The sequence below is a fragment of the Sceloporus undulatus genome, chromosome 7 (assembly GCF_019175285.1).
Source record: "Sceloporus undulatus isolate JIND9_A2432 ecotype Alabama chromosome 7, SceUnd_v1.1, whole genome shotgun sequence".
NCBI lineage: Eukaryota > Metazoa > Chordata > Lepidosauria > Squamata > Phrynosomatidae > Sceloporus > Sceloporus undulatus.
In genome coordinates this window covers 25,810,129-25,830,208 of record NC_056528.1, presented here as the reverse complement: position 1 = coordinate 25,830,208, position 20,080 = coordinate 25,810,129, and the positions used below count along the sequence as shown (strand labels likewise).

The following is a 20,080-nucleotide window of genomic DNA, read 5'->3' as shown; positions in this document are numbered from 1 at the left end:
ACTCTGGAGATCAAGATTTGAATCTCTTTGGGTGACCTTAGGCAAGTCACAGTCTCTCAGCCTCAGAGGGAGGCAAAGGCAACCCCGCTATGAATAAATCTTGCCAAGAAAGCCCTGTAACAGGCCTACCTTGCGGTCGTCATAACTTGAAAATGACTTGAAGCCACACAACAACAATAACAATAGCAGCAACAACAACAAGGGATCTGCTCTGGGAAACCTTACTGTGTCCCCAAACTGTGCTCTTTAAGGAATTTTGGACTTCATTTCCCACAATTCCAGACTACTGGGCAACGTGGCTGAGGCTTCTGGGAGCTGAAGTCCAAAATCTCTTAAAGGGCACAGTTTAAGGATCACTGCCTTAGAGTGATAGCGTTATCAGGGAAGCCAGTGGCTTTCCATGTTCATATGTGCAATGAATCTGTTCTGGGTTTCTTTCCAAACTGTAAAGGCGCTATCTGATGTGCTGAAAACTATTTTTGAGACTAAGGGCCTGAACAGACAGGCCAAAAATAAAGCTGCTTCGGGTCACTTTGGAGGCATGTTGTTTAAATGATACACGCGTCTTAGGAGGCCAGAAGCTGCACCAAAGCCGCACTCCAGTCCTTAGGTTTGAAAGCTGCTTCCAGCCTCTTAGGATACATGCATAATTTAAACAGCATACTTCCAAAGTGACCTGAAGCAGCTTTATTTTGGCCTGTCCGTTCAGGCCCAAAGTTTAGTATCTTAGGTAGCTGAAAACAGGTTCAGCATCATCTCCTTTGAGGATGTTCTGAACACCTTGGAGAGTTCCTTTGAAATTCCCCATGGTTTCATTGGATGCCAATGATCCCTCGTACCCATCAGGGATGCCTGGAATTTGGAGGGATTCCATCTTTAGGACCCCAGTTTCCAGAATCCCCTAGTCGCAGCATAGCCAGTGGCGTGATTCTGGTCTTTGATTCCCCCTCTCCCCTCCCTTTTCTGCCAGCAATACTTCCATGCAGGAGGGGTCGGACTCAAGAAAACGTTCTTGGAGAAAAGCCCCGACTTGCAGTCCCTGCGCTACGCCCTCTCGCTCTACACACAGGCCACCGATCTTCTCATCAAGACCTTCGTCCAGACGCAGTCCGCACAAGGTAAGCAAGACCAAATGGCCTGGTGGGGCTGGTATAATGTCTTGGAAGTGGGGTGGCCGAATCTCCTCCTTGGAGGTTCTCAATCTTGGGTTGGTTAGGGCCACTGAGGTTTCTTCCCTAGACAAACGGCGTGGATTCAGCAGGGCTACCTCTTAATTGTGGAGCCTCCATGTTCAAGGGCAGTCTATTTTTGCAGTAACAGCTGCTGAGGAGCAAACCTTAGGGATGGGCAGTGGTCTTGAACTTTTCATGGACTTGTTCCCTGTTTCAATGGATGTTGGACTTTGGGGATGGTCTAGACAAGTGGTTCTTAACATTCACCCTCCATTCCTTTTGGACTTCTGATTCCAGAAGCCCCAGCCCACTTGGCTAAAAGTCAGAAATGATGGAGGCTGAAACCTGGAGGACCAAAAGTTGGAAACCACTAGTCTAGATCCAACAAAGCGTTTTATTATAGTTGGTGAGTCTGTCCATGACTCTAGACCAGGGTAGTTAAAGAAAATCCCCATGAACTGCATTTTTCTACCTCTGAGTACTAAACATTGAGGACTAGCAACATGGGAGGGTGGGCTTTAATAGCAGGGATCTGGCTGGGCATTTTGGATAAAGTGCAGCTGGATTAGATTCACCTTGTCTAGCCTAAACCATAAAGGTTGCCTTCTTGGTTTCTCTCCCGCACACAAACTCTCAATCCTGTATAAACTACAACTCTCTTGACGGAATAGGTAGAAGTTTCAGGGGTTTTCTAGGGGGAACCACATTCTATTTCTAGAACCACGTTTCTGCCACTCAACCTGGTTGTGGGAGTCAGGGTTTTTCTAACCTATCTTTTGAATTCTCCAGCTGAATCTCAGAGCCAATGCCTTTGCTGATCTTCCTTTTCTTTCTCTTTCTATCTCTTGCCTCTTTGCATACCTCTTTTGGCACAAACTTTCCCTTTCCCATCCTTTCCTTTCCTTCCTTTCTTTCACTCTCTTTTTGCTCTCTGTCCTATGCTCCTTGCATCTTACTGCCTTCTTTCATTCCCTTGCTCTTTTTTTACTCACCATCTTTCTTATCTTTTTTCTCTTTACCTTTATTTCTTTACCTTCCTCCCTTGAATTCTCTTCTTCCTCTGTTTTTCCTGTGTCCTTTGCATCCATCCTTCCTTTTTAAATCCTTTTCTCTTTTTATCTATTATTTTGTTCTCTTTACCTTTCTTTACTTCCTTTCTTTCCCTCTCCATCTTTCCCTGTGTTCCTGACCTCCTTCCTCTTGTCACTTCTTCATTTCTTTTCTTTACTGTTCCTTTCCCCCTACTTTCCTCTCTTCCTCTTGACCTTCCTTCTTCATCCTTTTGTCTTTCTTTCTTTCTTTCTTTTTCTGTATTCTTCCTTTCTCTTCTTCCCCTCTCCTTCTTTCCATGTATTCCTGACCTTCTTTTTCCCCTTGTCATTCCTTTATTCCTTTTCTTTACTATTTCTCTATTGTTTCCCCCTACTTTCCTCTCTTGACCTTCCTTCCCTACCCTTTTCTCTTTCTTTCTTTCTTTCTTTCTTTCTTTCTTTCCTTCTTTCTTTCTCATTCCTTCCTTCCTTTTCCCATCATTAGTCCATGGTGGAAAAGGTGTTAGGTTTACTCTTAGTGAAGAAACATATCCCGAAAAGGGTACGTCTTGCACCGTCCTCCTGACACTCCTCCCTTGCCTCAAATGCACCCACCCCAGACCCCTCACCCCACTTCCAAACCCATTGCCCCGGCCAGGGCTAGTAAAAGTCCCAGAATTCAGTCCTGATGGGAGCTGAAAGGGAAAGTGTCTAGGCAATGTGTGGCTTCCACTCCTGGTTTCAATCCAGTTGTCCAAGGTGCTGGATCCAGTTCCTCAGCCTATTCAGTGCCTTGGAGAGCTTCTTTAGAGCTCATGAGAAACTTGGATGGATTCATTGCCCAACTGAAGTGGAAGCCCCCAGCCACCATTGAGTCTAGGGCTGGAATGACCATTTTGTGGTGGCATCTGGACCTTTCCCCTTCCCCTTTTCTTTCTTCTCTCTCCTGGCAAAGGAGCCTTGAAGCTAGCCCTGCGCCGGGTGCTGATGTTCTCCTCTAGTTCTCCCTTCCTTCTGCATCAGAATGACCCCCTTCCTGCACTAGCATCTCAACCAATGGAGGAGGAATTGGGAATGGGGAGAAGACCTTCAAGAGGGTGGGCTCTGTGTGGGTTTGCACTACCACTTCGTTCCTGTGCTTTTACACCTTTGGCATTCGGGAGCGGTTGGTTCGCTCAAGGCTCCTCGCAACCTTGGTTTCTGGATCAAGCGAGTCTCAGCATGCGGCTCAGGAGCTGGGACAGTGCTACCTTTTAGTGGGAAGGGGGTACTAAGGCATGCGGTGGGAGAAGCATGCGGGGCGGGGGGAAAGGCTGTGGATCCAGGCCATCACCAAAGGCTTGACCCTCTTCTCCCTTCCCTTCCCTTCCCTCCCTGTTCTTCTTTCTTGCCTTGAAATCATTTCAGGCCATGCTCAAAGATGAAACACCTCTCAAAGCAATTAACATGGTAAAACTCAATACAGTACATCCAAAGTCAAGAAACATCTCCCCCAAAATAAATGGTCACCAAGAACAATAAGCAACATAAAGCCAATCCAAATACAGTTACACTTTCAAATCCAAGAGCCACAGTAGGTTTAACCTAAAGAAAGGGTTTAAGGTGTGGGTTTGTTTTGGAACAGAAAGGGGACAGTAAGTGACTTCTGCTCCCTTCCTGCTATTAAAACAAAGCCTCTCCTGGGCCCAAATTCAGCAAAATATGGTGAAGATGTCTTATGTGCCCCATAGAGGGGATATAGAGGCCAAAAAACATTGTGAGGAGAATTTGTGGTGGAGGGATATGACTCTCCAAGACCTCCTGTGAGGCTAATGCAGCCCCTTAGCCGTTCACAGTTACCCACTCCTGCTTTACAAACACACTATTAAGGCTCTGGTGCCTAAATTTTTGCAAAATGTGATCCATACCAGTGCCTGTAACACCCTCCTGCTGGCAAGGAGGAGGGATTAGGTAGGTGTTGCTCCATCTGTCCAGATCCTACATCTGGAGAAGTCCAAGGTGCCCAAAGCTATTGCTCTACTGTCTCATCCTTTCTCCTCCTCCCCTTTGCAATTCTGTGACTCCTGTGTTGGACTGACATCTCTCTCTGGTGCCATCCAACACCCCAGCGAGAGGGTCTTGACCATCAATCTCCACCCTGCCCCATCTTCTTCCACCTCGCATCGTACTTTTGCTGCATGTGGAACCCCTCCATGGAGGATGCCTGTTTGAATGATGGATCGATGCCCTGCTTTGGGGACATGATGGCGGGGGGAGAGACTGAGGAAGGGGAGGGCATCAATAGCGAAGGTCAATGTAAAGTATAGGAATGGTCTACATTGCTGTTTGGCTCAGGTCACGGAAGCTCACGGTGGGAGGAAGAGGATTTGCGTTTCCTAGCAAGGGGGGGGGGCTATGCAAAATCATTCAGACTTTGGTGAATCCTGTGCCGGGAAAATGTTCTTTTTTTAAATAAAGATTTCCAAAAATGAGAGCTTGAGTGAGGCGATGACCTGAGCCCATCATCATGTTTGTAGGAAGGCAACAAGGGAGGTCCTACTCTCACCTTGCACCCGCTGAAAGGGATTACCCATCCCACTGTCCCCAGACATCCTGGACCCAACCGCAGGTTGTCCTGGTCAAGGATAGTGGGACTTGTAATCCAACACATTTTGTACAGGTTGGCAAGTAGTTCAAGGGCTAACTTTCTGTTCCATATCTGGGGGAGGGGGCTTATGCCTCCCCACCGACACTTTGTGGCACAGGATCCGGAGTGGATGACCCAGTTGGCGAAGTCTCTATCCACGTGGAACTGATCACCCACCCTGGCACAGGAGAGCACAAAGTGACCGTCAAAGGTGAGTGTTGAACTTGTCGCTAGGTCTTGGAGGTTCAAACAAACCTTCCTGCATGAAGGCAGGATCATGCGCCTGTAGTGATTTGGGCCTCTGTCCCTAGGCAGATGGACTTTGGAGTCCTTGGAATCATAGCCAGACTTGAATAGCTGTCTAGTGGTACAAAGATGACAGATTTCATAGAATCATAGAAATTGGAAGAGACCCCCAAGGGGTCATCTAGTGCAACCCCCTTCTGCCATGCAGGAAAACACAGTCAAAGCCCTCGTGACAGATGACCATCCAGCCTCTGTTTAAAAGCCTCCAAAAAAGGAGACTCCACCACATTCCCAGGCAGTGTTTCCACTATCAAACAGCACAGTTCCTAATGTTGAAGTGGAATCTCTTTTCCTGTAGCTTGACTCCATGGTTCCAGGTCCTGTTCTCTGGAGCAGCAGAAAACAAGCTTGATCCATCCTCTATATCAGGATGAAATATGATATAAAAAAGTGATGTATAGCTTATACTTCTTTCTCTTGCCATTCCAGTGGTGGCCGCCAATGACCTCAAGTGGCAAACCTCGGGCATCTTCCGACCCTTCATTGAAGTCAACATTATTGGCCCGCACCTCAGCGACAAGAAGAGAAAGTTTGCCACTAAGTCCAAGAACAACAGCTGGTCCCCTAAGTACAATGAAAGCATCACATTGTGAGTAACCCTTTGGTTTGTCCTTTCTTTAATGTGCGTTGATGCATGGGTTGGTCATTTGGTAATCTCACAATACAGAATTCAGCCCTGGCCCCATTCACAAACTATCTCTGTTTGTGAATGCATATATTCTCCAACACTTCACAGGAACACGTGTCCCATCGTACCAAATTCCCAACACTTTGTGGCAGGCAAGTTGTCTATGCAACTCCTGACACATCTGTGAAGAACTGGTGAAAACATGAAAATGTTCTAGAAATGGGAGACGTAAATCTCTTTTGGGGCTTTCCACTCCATGGGATGTAGTAAGAGACAGCATGGTATAGTGGTTTGAGTGTTGGACTAGGACTCTGAGAGATCAAAGTGCAAATTCCCACTTGGTCACGGAAACCCACTGGAGAACCTTGAGAAAGTCGCTCCTTAGAAGCGTTTCCAAACTTTGGCCCTCCAGATGTTTTGGACTTCAACTCCCAGAAGCTCCAACCAGCTTGGCCAAGAGTCAGCAATTCTGGGAACTGAATTCCCAAACATTTGAAGGACCAAAGTTTGGAAACCCGTGCCTTAGAGAAAGGTAATGGCAAGCCTCCACAGAAGAAATCTAGCCAAGAAATCCTTTGGAGAAGGTTGCCATTAAGTCCAGCCGACTTGAAGACACATAACAACATTTATTTTCATTTCAGCCTGCCTTTCCTTCCAATACAGGAGCCAACTAGCAGGGGCAGTTTGTGCTTCTCGTGTCAGTGGAGTAGTAAATCCTCACCAGGTTGCTAAATCTTACTCCTAAACTGGTTCAGCGCCTTGGAGACCTCCTTTAAATGCATTGCGAGTCCATATTCAGCTGGAACATGTCAGTGGAGCAGTGAATACATGCCAGCTTTTAAACTAGCCTTGAAATGAGCTCTCCAAGGGGCTGACCCCTATCCTGAGTCGCTTGCTGTGACTTGCTTTCTCTCCCGCTTTCTGCAGCACCCTGGGCACCGAGACGGGACCCGAATGCTACGAACTCCAGGTGTGTGTCAAAGACTACTGCTTTGCCCGGGAAGACCGGACCGTGGGCATTGCCATCCTACAGCTGAAGGACATGATGCAGCGAGGGAGCTGTGCTTGCTGGCTGCCCCTGGGCCGGCGCATCCACATGGACGACACAGGCCTCACGGTGCTGCGCATCCTCTCGCAGAGGAACAATGACGAGGTGGCCAAGGAGTTTGTCAAGCTGAAGTCAGACACGCGCTCAGCCGAGGAGGGCAGCACCAGCTAAGGTCCTCTCTCCCCACCTTACTCTATGGTCTGTCCCCCCAAATGATCTGCTAGAAGGTCCCGTCCTCATCCCTCCCTCTTTTATACAGCCATGTTGAAGCCATAGAGTTCTCCAGACCACCCTTTCTGCCACGCCACCTCCCTCCACGCCATTCCTCACCCCTTAATTTGGGAGCTTTGCTCCTACTGCCAAGGATCAACCCCGACAACAGTGCCCTCTCGCACACATTGCACATTGCCAAATCATACCCGCAGACACACAATTCTTCCTCCAAGCCATCAGGAGCAGATGTCAGCAAGGGAAAACAGCAGTCCTTCTAGAAAAGGGGGAGAGAAATATAGCGACAAGAGCCGTAGGAGAACATGGACAGAATGCAATTTGCATAAGTCATTACTCTGAACTGGTACCTTTTCTCCAGTAACCAAGGCCTAACTAGGTTGACATTATGGTTGTAATTTAATGAAGGATAACACCTCCCTTGCAGGGTTGCACTGGTTTTCACTCTGCCTCCCACTGCAGCCCTTTTACAAATACCTTTAAAAGCAACCATTCGGTGACTTCCAGGAAACAGGGTAGGAAAGAGTTGCTTTGAATCGGTAAGAAGAACAAAGTGATTTGGGAGGCTTTGGAAACATAACCGTGATCATTTTTCACACTGACTTTCATAGTCTCCATCAAAATTGCTGTCTGATGCTTGGGGGGGGGGGGAACAACACCACCATCTCCCTTATGCCTGGGCTTGTTTCTGATCCTGTCAATCCAGACTATTGATCCATCTTGTCCAACACTACTTTCTCGGACTGGCAGCAACTCTCTCCACAGTCTTGGACATAAACCAGACTTTCTTTTTGCCTCCTGAGAATGCCAGGGACTGAACCTGCAGGCATGCAAAAGCAGGCACTGTGCCCATTGCAGACCTAGCGGGAGTATGTCTGGAGGCCTAGACCTAAACTCCATCCGCAGGGCTGGAAAAGAAACAGCCCTTCCATCCTCTCTTTTCATATGAACAGGGCTAAATGTACAAGATTTCTACCCTTTGTCATACCTGTGCCAAGCTCTTTCAGTATTCCGGTGCCCAAGGTTGGTAGGGAAGGAGCAGTTCTCACACAATTCTGGCTGTCGGTTAAGGACGGTCCCAGGTCCAGAGGTTTCCAGGTCAAAACTGGAGACCTAGGAATGGCCTCTGGTGATGACATTAAATGTTACGCATTAAGTCCCCACCGCAGTTGCTCAGAGAGTGTCATTCAAGCACACTTTGCCTCTTTGGAAATGCGTTGTGTACAGGTTCCTTGGTCCATCTCCAAATGGCTGCCCTTCGAGGCATTCACTGGCCCCATTTTGCCAATTTACCCGTCTTTTCGCCCCATTCGCGTTAGCAAACTCTGCAAGAAGTCTCCATCTGCAGCCTTCTCTCTTGTCTAATCTGGAGTCAACTATCCCTTGCCAGACACCTCGACCCACTGACTCTCTATCCCATCTGCCATGGTTTCCAACTACCACCAAATCTGTCTTGTACCCATGTGTTCCTCCATCTAACCCCATAGTAAATATTACACTATGCAGTTATAGTGCTATCATTCCACTTTAACTCTATGGCCGTCTCCTGTGGTGTTCGGGGTTTTGGTGATGCCACTAAGACCTCTCTGGCTGAGCATGCTAAATCCCTAAACCACAAATCCCAGGATACCACAGGAAGCAGCCTTAGCAGTAAAAATGGAATCAAAGCATAACAACAGAGTGCGATATTTTCCATTGTCTACTTATTCTGACCAACAACAGCTCTTTCAGATCTCAGGCAGAAAAGGGTTTCCCCATTGCTTGCTGTGCCCTGGTTTTTATTTCGTTTTGTTTCATTTTAAGTGGTGATGCCAAGGATTTGGGCATGGGACCTTCTGGATGCAATGCCAGGGTCCCACCAATAAGCTCTGGTCCCTCCCTCAAAGCATCCTGGGAACCTCCCACCCGTTCCCCAAAGAATTCTGGGAACATATATGTTTTGTCGTCGTGGTTTGAGGTGGGAGTAATTGGAGATAGGAATTCGATTCCCCGCTCAGCCATGAAAAGCCATTGGATGGCATTGGGCGAGTCACACACTCTCAGCCCCAGAACATCCCATGATAGGATCACCATAAGTCAGAAACAACTTGAAGGCACACAAGAAGAAACAAAAATCAGTTGAGGACATTCCAGCCAAGAAGGTCAATTCCAAGGGAGAAGGAAGTCATAGTTTTTTGTGGGTCTTTCGGGATAAATGGCCATGCTCTAGAAGAGTTTATTCCTGATGTTTCGTCAGCATCTGTGGCTGAATAAGAGACAGGAATAAATTCTTCTAGAACATGGCCACATAGCCCAAAACACTCACAGAAAACTATGGATGCCGGCCGTGAAAGCCTTCGCCTTTACCGACTGTTAAGCCAATGGAAGTCTTTAGTAGCCAAGGTCTGCTCCGTCTCCCTCCAGGATCCTTCTTGCATTTCTTTCTTCCAAACATGGTGCAAAGCCAGTCTTGAGCTCAACATGTTTTTTCCTGGGATTCTTCCTCAGCCAGTTTCCTGAACCTGTCTCTTCCTTTCTCTCTAACAACCTCATGCTATTTTTAAATTGCATCACATTCCCATACGATTTACCTGGGACCAAAGCGTCAGAGTTTGAGTTGAATGTTTAAACACAGTCACAGACAATACATACATGTATGCGCCATACAACCACTTTGTAGAAACTGCACTGAACAGAATATTTTGTTTAAAAGGACAAAAAAAAGCGGGAAAGGAGAAGTCGGAGACAGGGTACTTCCAGACTGAAACCTTCAAAACACTTGTCAAAATACATTCTGTCTTCCCTCCCAGGCTCTTCACAGTCTTTCTATACAGTTGGCCCTCCATCCTTGTGGCTTTGCAGATTTGATTATTTGTGGATTTGACTAATATGTTCTCTCTAGGAATCTCTAGGTCCTCCTGCATGACTCTGTGGTCAATATTTGCTACAAGTTGACCATAGAGTTGCGCTGGAACACCAAGAAAGTCCTAGAGAAAACACTTTGGTAGGCATTTGTAGGTCCTCCAGTGCAATTCTGTGGTCAACGTCCAGCATTAGTTGACCATAAAGGACCTATAGATTCCTAGAGAGGTGTTTTCATATATATGCACCCCAAACCCCCGTAAATGTGGAGGACCCACTGTATTAGGAAAAGACAGAAGAAGTAATGGGGAAAAGGCTTCAGGGCTGTAAATGTAAGTGCTTTTTCACACTGGGAAAATCGGGGATTTAAACAGTCATTATCCTGGGGAAACCCTGCAATTGCGGTGAAGGTTTTCACATGATGTCGCGATTAAACAGGACTTACCCTGGAAATAACCAACATATCATTTATGGGGAAATCCCGTGAATGATTTGTTTCTGGCCATTCCCTGGTTATTCTCTTGTTCTTTCCGGGATAAATCTTGTTTAATCGCCATGTGTGTGAAAACCTTTCTGCGATTGCACAATTTTCCTGGGGATAACGACTGTTTAAACCCCTGATTTTCCCCATGTGATAAAGTCCCATGACTCCTGCATACAATTCCATGAAGAAGGCAAGGCAACTGCAAAATAAAGGGGTTATCTGGGGGAATTCCCAAGCCAAACGGTGAGTTTTGCAGCCTAGGTGTCTGATACTGTTTTGTACTGGACCCCATCTTCCTTTTGCACAAGAAAACAACACAACACACCTATCCCACAAAACGAAATTGCAAAGAAGGGTAAGTGATGTTCCACAGCACTCCCATTTGTCTCCCCTCGGAACCGATCCCCTCCTCGATAAATAAAATGTATGTTTGGCATGTGGTTGAAAATGAACTAACCGACAAAACGGAGCGTGAGCGAACGGATCAATACTTAAATAGGGAAACCAGACAACCCTGACCGTCCCGAATCGAGTTAAAAATCCTCCTTGTGTAGCACAGAAGTCGGAAGATGTTTTCATGTCGTCTGTTCTGTACATAACATACCTTGGAGTGGATTCGAGCATTGGTTTAACCAACAGTGGATGCATGACAGTGAGATGTTTTGCACTATTTTGAAATTTTTGGGGCTCTATACAAATATTTTATTAATTGACATGAGAAAAATAAATAAATAAATACCAAAAAAAATTACAAAGTGAAAAAAGGATTTGCCTCTCTGCTTCTGACCTCTTTTTTTGCGTCCATCCACAGAATTGGAGAATCTAAATAAATGTTATATATAATGTTATATATAATATACCATACGTTATATATGTTATATATTATATAATATAAATTATACATAATATGACATAACATTATATATAACATTTATTTATAGAGTGCTGTAGATTTTGCACAGCGTTTACATAGTAAGGGTCAGATAAAATAAAGTACCGTAACACCCACAATCCACAAAACAAAAGAGGACTGCCTTTCCAAAAAGAAGAAGTATAGTGCATTAATGGAAGAATAATATCTAGATCAAGGGAAGTAATAGTGAAACTCTATTCTGCTTTGGTCAGGCCCCACCTGGAAGAGTACTGTGTCCAGTTCTGGGCAACACAATCCAAGGATGTGGACAAGATGGAGGTTGTCCAGAGAAGAGTGACCAAAATGGTGAAGGGTCTGGAAACCATGAAGGCCAATGAGGAGAGACTTAGGAAGCTGGGGATGTTTAGCCAGGAAAAGAGATGGTTAAGAAGTCCTATATGAGAGCCCTGTTTAAGTATTTGAAGGGACGTCATATTGAGGAGGGAGCAAGCTTGATTTCTGCTGCTCCAGAGAACAGGAGTAATGGATTCAATCCTACAGGGAAAGCTTGTTTTCTGCTGCTCCAGGGAATAGGATCTGGAACAATGGATGCAAGCTATGGGGAAAGAGATTTAAGATTTTTCATTCTTCCCAGACGATATTAAGAGGCGATATTATAGCCCTGTTTAAATATTTGAAGGGTGTCATATTGAGGATGGAGCAAGCTTGTTTTCTGCTGTTCCAGAGGCTAGAACATGGAACAATGGATGCAAGCTATAGGAAAAGAGATTCTGCCTCAACACTAGGAAGAACTTCCTGAAGAGCTGTTTGATAGTGGGAAACACTCCCTGGAAGTATGGAGGAGTCTCTTCCTTTGGAGGTTTTTAAACAGAGGATGAGTGGCCATCTGTCACTCACAGGGGATGCTTTGATTGAGAGTTCCTGCATGGCAGAATGGGATTGAGTGCTTCTTAGGGTCTCTTCCAACTCTGGGATTCTATGACCAAAATGGTGAAGGGTCTGGAAACCATGAAACCCTTTGAGGAGAGGGTTAGGAAACTGGGGGTGTTTAGCCTGAAGAAGAGATGGTTAAGAAGTGATGAGAGCCCTGTTTAAGTATGGGATGCCATATTGAGCCTGGAGCAAGCTTGTTTTCTGCTGCTCCAGAGAATGGGATACAGAACAATGGATGGAAGCTCCAGGAAAAGAGATTCCAGCTCAACATTAGGAGGAGCTTCTTGAGGGTGAGGGCTGTTCCACAATGGAAGATGCTGCCTCTGAGGAAACCTGCCAAGAAAACCCCAGGAGAGGCTCAGCTGAGGGCCTCCATAAGTTTGAAGTGACTTTAAGACACACAGAATAGCTACAAAGGTGCACTTTCACTGAGTGGAAGATGGAGCATATGCTTTTGTAAGACTTGGGGTGGATCCACACTGCAGAAAAACCTAGTTTGAGACCGCCCTGGCTCAGTGCTATGGAATTCTGGGAGTTGTAGTTTTTGTTGTGGCACCACCACCAGAGCTCTCTGACAGAGAAGGCTCACAAAACTACAGTTCCCAGCATTCTCCAGCATTGAGCCAGGGCAGTTCAAGCGGTCTCAAAGTGGATTACTTCTGCAGGCAAAGAAATGAGACGTTTAGCCAATGCTTTGGCTTCCTTGCCCAAACTGAACCCGGAAGTTAAACCTTATATATATGAGTCTATACGTTTGTACGTCTATCGCCACGAAAAGGTAAATAAAGAGGCGGAGTCGACGCGGCGGCTCCTTTTTCAGTACGCATGCGCGACGCTCTTCCGCTTTCCCAACCGTTCCTCGCGGGACTCTTCCATTTTAGATTCCTCGAGGGAGAGACTTGGAGAGAGAAAAAGAAGCCGCCATTTTGAAGACAGCCGCCTTCTGGCTCCTGAAAGATTCTGACTGCTCTTTTTTTTTTCGGGGAGAAGGAAAGGCAAATACAAGGGGAAGGGGAAAAGGAGAGGCTGCTATTCACGGATATAATATAATCTCCCCCTTCATAGACTCATTTTGGTTCAGTCCGCGCAACAGAAGAGCGAGCAGCCGGGGCAGCGACTGCGCATGCGCAAAGTCAGCTGGAGAGCGCATGAGGCTCAGGTGAGTGGGAATAAGGAAAGAGGGGACCTGTTGCCATGGAGACGGAGTGGGAGGGGGCGAGGAGCACCCAGAGACGGTGCTGAGGAAAGTCTTTAATTTGCATAAATTTACATAGATGGCTATAATTTGCATAAATTTGCATATAATATTAAATTACATTTTTATAAAACAAAAGTTGTTTTATTATTATTATTACTATTATTATTGTCTATAAAAGTGACAATGTTCTTTTAAATGGGAGCCACTTTGAGCCCCTATTATTATTATTATTATGTTATTATAAAATATATTGTTTTGTTATTATTATTATTGTCTATAAAAGTGACAATGTTCTTTTAAATGGTGAGCCACTTTGGGCCCCTATTATTATTATTATGTTATTATAAAATAATATTTTTGTTATTATTATTATTATTATTATTATTATTACTTTCTATAAAAGTAACAATTTTCTTGAGCCCCAATTTTTTGAGGGAAAAGTGGTAAATAAATAAACAAATATTGTATTTATACCTTGCTTTCCCCCAAAACCAGGTCTCAAAGTGGTCCATGATTTAAAAGAAAATACAATAAAAGAACAATATGTTGTGTTTATGCTTTCCCTAAAACTGGGACACAACACAAGGCAGCTCCTGTGTCTCTTTTTTAATGGCATTTCCCCATTGCTTTAAGTGCATTTTGTTTTGAGTCGTATCGCCAGCCGCCTTGAGTCCTCTTTGAAGAAAGGGAAGATAAGGATTCAATAATTAAAGTTGGAAAGACGGTGCTTTTTCCTGTATTTCCGGAATATGTTTTTGGAGCCAAAGAGTGGCTTCGTCCCATTTGTGGCTCATCTGCCGAAGCTTCAATTTGCTCTCTTCCTCGGTGAGATCACAGGCATCGTCCAAAGCGTCTTAATCGCAATTGTATAATTAAACAAAATGGCCTAACCCTCAGCTTTAGGTGTGTCTTCATCACACAAAGCAATAATAATAATGGAAACCTGGGATTTGTAGTCTGGTGAGGTGTTTCGCCTTCTCCGTCAGAGAGACCTTGGTGCCACGGCAAACTACAAATCCCATGATTCCATAGTTGCGTCAAAACAGTGCTATTTCTGCGACAGCGACAAGAAGCCAGCTTGAGTCCCAAACTGGACGGAGCCATGACAGTTAAAGCGGTATCAGAGTGGATTATTTCCGCAGCCTCAAATCAAGGAGCCCAGATTTTTCAAGACCTGGTTGATATACAGGGATCTGGAGTTCTCTTATTCATGGGGATGCTATAAAGCTGAAGTCGACTTGATGGCCATTAACAATAATGAGTCTAATTTTGCACAGATTAAATAAGTTAGCCGCTTGGAGAGACTTTGTGACTGAAGAGCGGGGTACAAATACTCTAACTAATAATTCATTTTCACAAATGGCCTCTTTTTCTTTTATCGTAGATCCCTCCAAAGGTTTTAAAGTAGGGACCTCCATCTCTCCTGGACCTGCCGCACATCATGGTGACCGAGAAGGAAGTCGAGATGATCGGCCGGACTCTGGTGGATTCCCAGAGACCTCTGACGGACCGTTTCCGGGCGCTTTTCACCCTCCGAAACCTGGGGGGCCCTGCGGCCATTGAGTGGATCAGCAAGACCTTTGCGGACGACTCGGCTCTCCTCAAGCACGAACTCGCTTATTGCCTCGGACAGATGCAGGACGAGAGAGCCATCCCCGTTCTCGTTGAGGTCCTCCAAGACGTCCGTCAGGAACCCATGGTCCGCCACGAAGCAGGTAAGAAAAGATGGTTGTTCGTGGAAATCCATATGATGATCAGATTCCGATTTCAAGTCGATTCCAACTTACAACGTCCATCTCCAAGGGTTCTCTTGGCAGGATTTCTTCAGAGGAGGCTTGCCGTTGTCTTCTACTGAGGCTGAAAGAGTGTGACTTGCTCAGGTTTATCCTAAGTATTCGAAACCAGGTTTCCTAGCTTCTGAGTCAAACCACTGCACCTTAATGCCTTTCATTGGCTGAATTTATTCCAAGAAGGTTTGGCTTTAGATGCTCCCAAGGCAGAGAGTGTGTGGCTTTCCCAAAGTGAGTTAACCATGGCTGAGCAAGGATTCAAACCTTGGTCTTCTGGAGACCCGGTCCAACAACCAAACCATTATGCCACAGTGGCTCTCATTGACCAAATTAGGACAGGTTTAACCTTGACGCTTCTGCCGCACAACAGGGTTTGTTTGACATCAACCTGGTTAGGCCAAGCTTTGATGTTCTGTTACTAAAACTGCCTCTTTCTTCCCCATTTCTGATGCTATTCTTCATCCGCACCTTGGCCAACTATGGCACCAGAATCTGAAATTCCACACTTGAAAGCCATATCCGTGGAAAGTTTAGCCACGTTGGCATTCACCCACCAAGTTATCCCACTGAAAAACCAATATCCAATGTGCAACTCTGTGTCACAGAACTGAGAGATAACCATCCAACCCCTGTTTAAAGCACCTCCCTTGAAGAAAAAGCTACTTCCTTCTGGGGTAATCTATTCCGCTGTCACCCAATTTGAACCCTGCACCTTCTCCATCTGGAGCGGAAAATGCTTTTGCGTCAGCGTTCTGTTAATTCTGCTGCTGCCGTTTTTTAACATGTGACTTTCCTAAGCCTGGCTCAATTATGATATATGCTTTAACAATCTGTGCTGTTATTATTTTTGCAACAAGATTATGTGGCAGTAAGATTATGAGCACCGGATGAGTGTTGGACTCCAGGAAACCAGGCTTACGATTGCTGCTCAGCCTTGGAAATCCACAGAGACCTTGGGCAAGTCACATTCTCTCAGCCTTAGAGTACAGCAATGGCAAACCTCCTCTGAATAAATCTTGTCAAGGGGACAGATCACCATATTGGATCCAGTGTGGTGTTGGACTCCGGGAATCCAGGGTTGGGATCTCCTTTCATCCATAGAAATCCACTGGGTGATCTTTGGGCAATCATACTCTCTCAGCCTCAGAAGAAGGCAGTGGTAAAACCCCTCTGAACTAATCTTTCCAAGAAAAACCTGTGATTGGTTCACCTTTGGGTCTCAGTAAGTTGGAAATGATTTGAAGGCACACAACAACAGTGTTGTTGGTGTCCCTGATGCCCATCTGAACATTGAGTCAAGAGCATTGGAACACTCTTGCCATTGACCTGATGCACATCTTCACAATTCACTAGGAGGGGCCTGTTAGAACCACATGTTCCAGAAACACATCACAAGTTTCTTTCACCCCTTGTCCATCTTTCCTAAGCTGTATTGTTTTCTTCCTCTCTCTGTAGGAGAGGCTTTGGGAGCTATTGGGAACCCCAAAGTCCTGGACATCTTGAAGCAATATGCTGACGATCCTGTCATTGAGGTAAGGAAAGTAGGAGGGATCTATAAGGTCAGGCTTAAACATCACTTCCGCATATTGTGACATATTCACTGGTCAGAGATGTCAGATTTCCAGAAATTTTGAAACCAGAATTTTTTCCTAGCTTTCTTGGGAAATTGGTGGAGGACTTTCAACAGCTGAAAAAGTGAAGCCCAGGGGCCATGGGGCTTGCTTTGAATTCTCCATGCACTACTTAATTACATCAGTACTGTAGCTGTGTAGCTAAGTTGTGTATCCCAGCCCAACTTCCAAAACCTGCTTTAACAGGGATCAGCTACACAGAGAGAAGGAGATCCTATCCAGACCTGCCGTACCGGCTTCACCACCCTGCTTACCTCCTCTTCCCAGAACATTCTGGAATGTGGGGCAGACCCATCTCAGTATCCATTTTTCATCCTCATAGGTGGCGGAGACGTGCCAGTTGGCCGTAAAGAGGATAGATTGGCTCCAGGAGAACAAGGACAAACCTGTCACAGGGCCTTACTGTTCTGTGGACCCGGCGCCTCCAGCTGAGGAGGTCAACGTGGGGAAACTAAGGCAAGTTTTACTGGACGAGTCACGACCGCTATTTGAGCGCTACCGGGCCATGTTTGCACTTCGGAACCTGGGAGGAGAAGCTGCTGTCTTGGCCTTGGCTGATGGTGAGTTTCTGCTTTTCCTTCTCCAGGCCAGCAATTTTTCCCCTCTGTTTATTTATCCATCTTCCTTATTTGTTGATCTAATGATAATAATAATAGTAAGTGTTAATGTTATTACGAGTCTTCCTTACCCAAAATGGATTTTGAATTTTTTAGGAGTTTGGAATATTTGCCTACACATAATGAGATACTCGGAGAGGTAGCTCTGCTATGAACAAGTGTCCTTCTTTGGTGATCCTAATCCTCATGGTTCCCTCTCTTTCCCCAGGCCTGCAGTGTGGCAGTGCCCTCTTCCGCCATGAAATCGCTTATGTCTTAGGCCAGATGCAGCACGAAGCCGGTGTCCCACAGCTAACGGCGTCTTTGGAGAGCGCTGCTGAGAACCCCATGGTACGCCACGAATGTGCCGAAGCATTGGGCTCCATTGCCAAGGCGTCTTGCTTGGCCACCTTGCAGACTTATGCCCAGGACAAGGAGCGGGTGGTCCGCGAGAGCTGCGAAGTCGCCTTGGACATGTACGACTATGAGAACGGGACGGATTTCCAGTATGCCGACGGACTGAGCAAACTGAAGACCTCAAACTGAAGGCAGGCGGGGGTGGGTTTCCCCCCTGCTGTCTTACTTCTTCTCCTGCTCCTACATCTGTTTTGTGCTCAGTAATCCAAACAGAACCGGGAGCAGTAGGGAAAATCACTGCGGTCTTAAGTTATTACCTTTCTCTTGGTGGAGGAGTCAGAGGCAAGATATCTATTGCTCAAGAACTTTGTGGTGTATTGGTGATGGTACTGCAGCTCTAGTGGGGGATTCTGGATGTTGCAGTCCAGGGTGGTCACTTTTCCAGACACTCAAGGAACATGGCAATAGGGATCTCATCTGTCCCCACCACAACTACTTCTTGCCCATGGTGGCACACAGTGTCTCAGAAACATCCTCTCTCCATTTCTGAGCAAGTCACATGTAAGTCGTGGATCCTCTTAGGCCAAACAGTTGCATTCCCCCATCACACCTCAAATTTTCCAACCTTTCTTCCACTCCATTGACTTGCCTCTGTACCATTTGCCTGTTTGTTTGTTTCCAGAACAAAATATACTAGACCTTTAGACATCTCATTCTCGTAGTTCCTCTGGGACATTATTATTGCAAAGAAAACAAGCAGTTTTTTACGCTGGAGATGAGGGTGATGGGAAATAAAAGCTGACTCTCCTAATCCTCTCAGTCTATCTCATTCTGTTCGCAGGGGTAGTGTTGGATATCTGATAGACATGTTCAGTGGTGATTGGCAGACAAATCCCAATTTCTGAGTTAAACTGGGAGAGTGAGTTGCCTCTCAGTTCAAACAGAGTTGCAGAGCCTGGGAGCAGCCACCGAGAAGACCCTGACTCCCATTTTCCTACCAGATATAACTGGGAAGCTGGTGGACATGGCCTCCCCAGACTATCTCAAAACACAGGTATATTTGCTAGGGAGAGTACGGTCCTTCAAATAAACTAGACCCGGACCCTATAGGGCCATAGAACAAAATGCAAATTTGGCTGAGAATTTGTAAACCATCTCTAGGGGAAAAAAATCCACAAAGCTGGACCTTCACCGCAGCGCCATCCTTCCACTGCGGTGACCTTGCAGATGTTTTTGATCCCTTCCTCGATTTTTAATTCTTGGCAAACAACATCTGGGATCACTTTGGCCGGCAAAGCTGGCTCCCCCCAGCCTAGCATTTCTGCTCTGCAAAAGTGCTTTAACACTCAATCGCCTACAATCCTCTTACGGCATTTCCATTTTATTTGTCATAAACCTATTAATAGGCCCAGGGCTGTCCAGCTTGGCATATGCTAAGGCAGAGCGACGGTGGTGGCTTTCCCCCTTTTTGCAGATGCTAAGGACAGGAAGATTTCAATTTGATCTTGGATTGAGGACATTTCGGGTGGAGAGACCAGGAGTGTCAATCTTACCAAATCTTATTCTCACAAGGAAAAATAATAGTTTAGGATTGCAGATCCGGTGGAGGATTCTGGATGTTGCAGTCCAGAGTGGTCATTTTTACAGACTCGGGGGGGGGGGGACCCCATTACCATTTATTATCCCCTGGCTGGGAGAGAGTCATTGAAAATGGCACCATTTCCAAAGACTGTTCTCAGTTTTGTTGTTAACTGCCGTCAATTTGGCTTCGACTTATGGCATCCCCCTGAATGAGAGACCTCCAAGCCCCCTTTTCATCAACAGATCTGCTCAGATCTTGCAAAGTCAGGGTTCCTTGGTTTGAGTCTATCCATCTGGCATGTAGTATTCCTCTTTTCCTACTGTCTTCTACCTCTTCTGTTGCCTTTTCTAATAGGTCCTGCCTTCTCATGATATGGCTAGGTACCATAGTTCAATAGCGGAAGATGCTGCTGCCTCAGAGAGTTTCCGCCTTTGGAGGTTTTTCAATAGAGGTTGGATAGCCATCTGTCAGGAGAACTTTGATGGCATCTTCTTGCACAGAAGGTGGACTGGATAGCCCTTGGGGTGCCTTTAAAATTTGGTAAAGTAACATACAGATGAGACACAGGGTTGTGTGTACATGCCTTAAGTTGCCTGTTGACTTACGGTAACCCCATGGAGTTCATTAGAATTTTCTTAGGCAAGGTGGTTTGGCCAGTACCTTCCTCTGAAAGAGAGCCAGCAGCACCTGTGAATCGCTGCTGGTCTCTCATCCAAGCACTAACCAGGACTGATCCTGCTTAGCTTGCAAGAACA

General features: G+C 45.9%; 2 protein-coding genes across 10 annotated transcripts in view; both read left to right on the top strand.

Moving 5' to 3' along the window:
* LOC121936444 (protein unc-13 homolog A) overlaps positions 1–9,919 on the top strand; it is a 51,547-nt gene extending 41,628 nt beyond the window's left edge. For all 8 annotated transcript variants that reach the window (XM_042478688.1, XM_042478693.1, XM_042478689.1 and 5 more), the window contains 4 exons: positions 971–1,118; positions 4,948–5,040; positions 5,565–5,724; positions 6,691–9,919. In XM_042478688.1, the coding sequence (XP_042334622.1) occupies positions 971–1,118; positions 4,948–5,040; positions 5,565–5,724; positions 6,691–6,982 (693 nt within the window). In that variant the 3' untranslated portion in view covers positions 6,983–9,919. The remainder of the gene's footprint in view (positions 1–970; positions 1,119–4,947; positions 5,041–5,564; positions 5,725–6,690) is intronic.
* A 3,099-nt stretch (positions 9,920–13,018) lies between these two features.
* On the top strand, positions 13,019–18,554 carry DOHH (deoxyhypusine hydroxylase). 2 transcript variants are annotated; one of them, XM_042478694.1, is made up of 5 exons: positions 13,019–13,330; positions 14,754–15,084; positions 16,615–16,691; positions 17,113–17,350; positions 17,616–18,554. In XM_042478694.1, the coding sequence occupies exons 2-5, from the start codon at positions 14,811–14,813 to the stop codon at positions 17,930–17,932; spliced, it is 906 nt and encodes a 301-aa protein (XP_042334628.1). In that variant the 5' UTR covers positions 13,019–13,330; positions 14,754–14,810; the 3' UTR covers positions 17,933–18,554. The 2 variants fall into 2 exon arrangements, with proteins under 2 accessions (XP_042334628.1, XP_042334629.1); XM_042478695.1 differs by lacking the exon at positions 13,019–13,330 and adding an exon at positions 14,118–14,194.
* Positions 18,555–20,080: the final 1,526 nt, after the last annotated feature.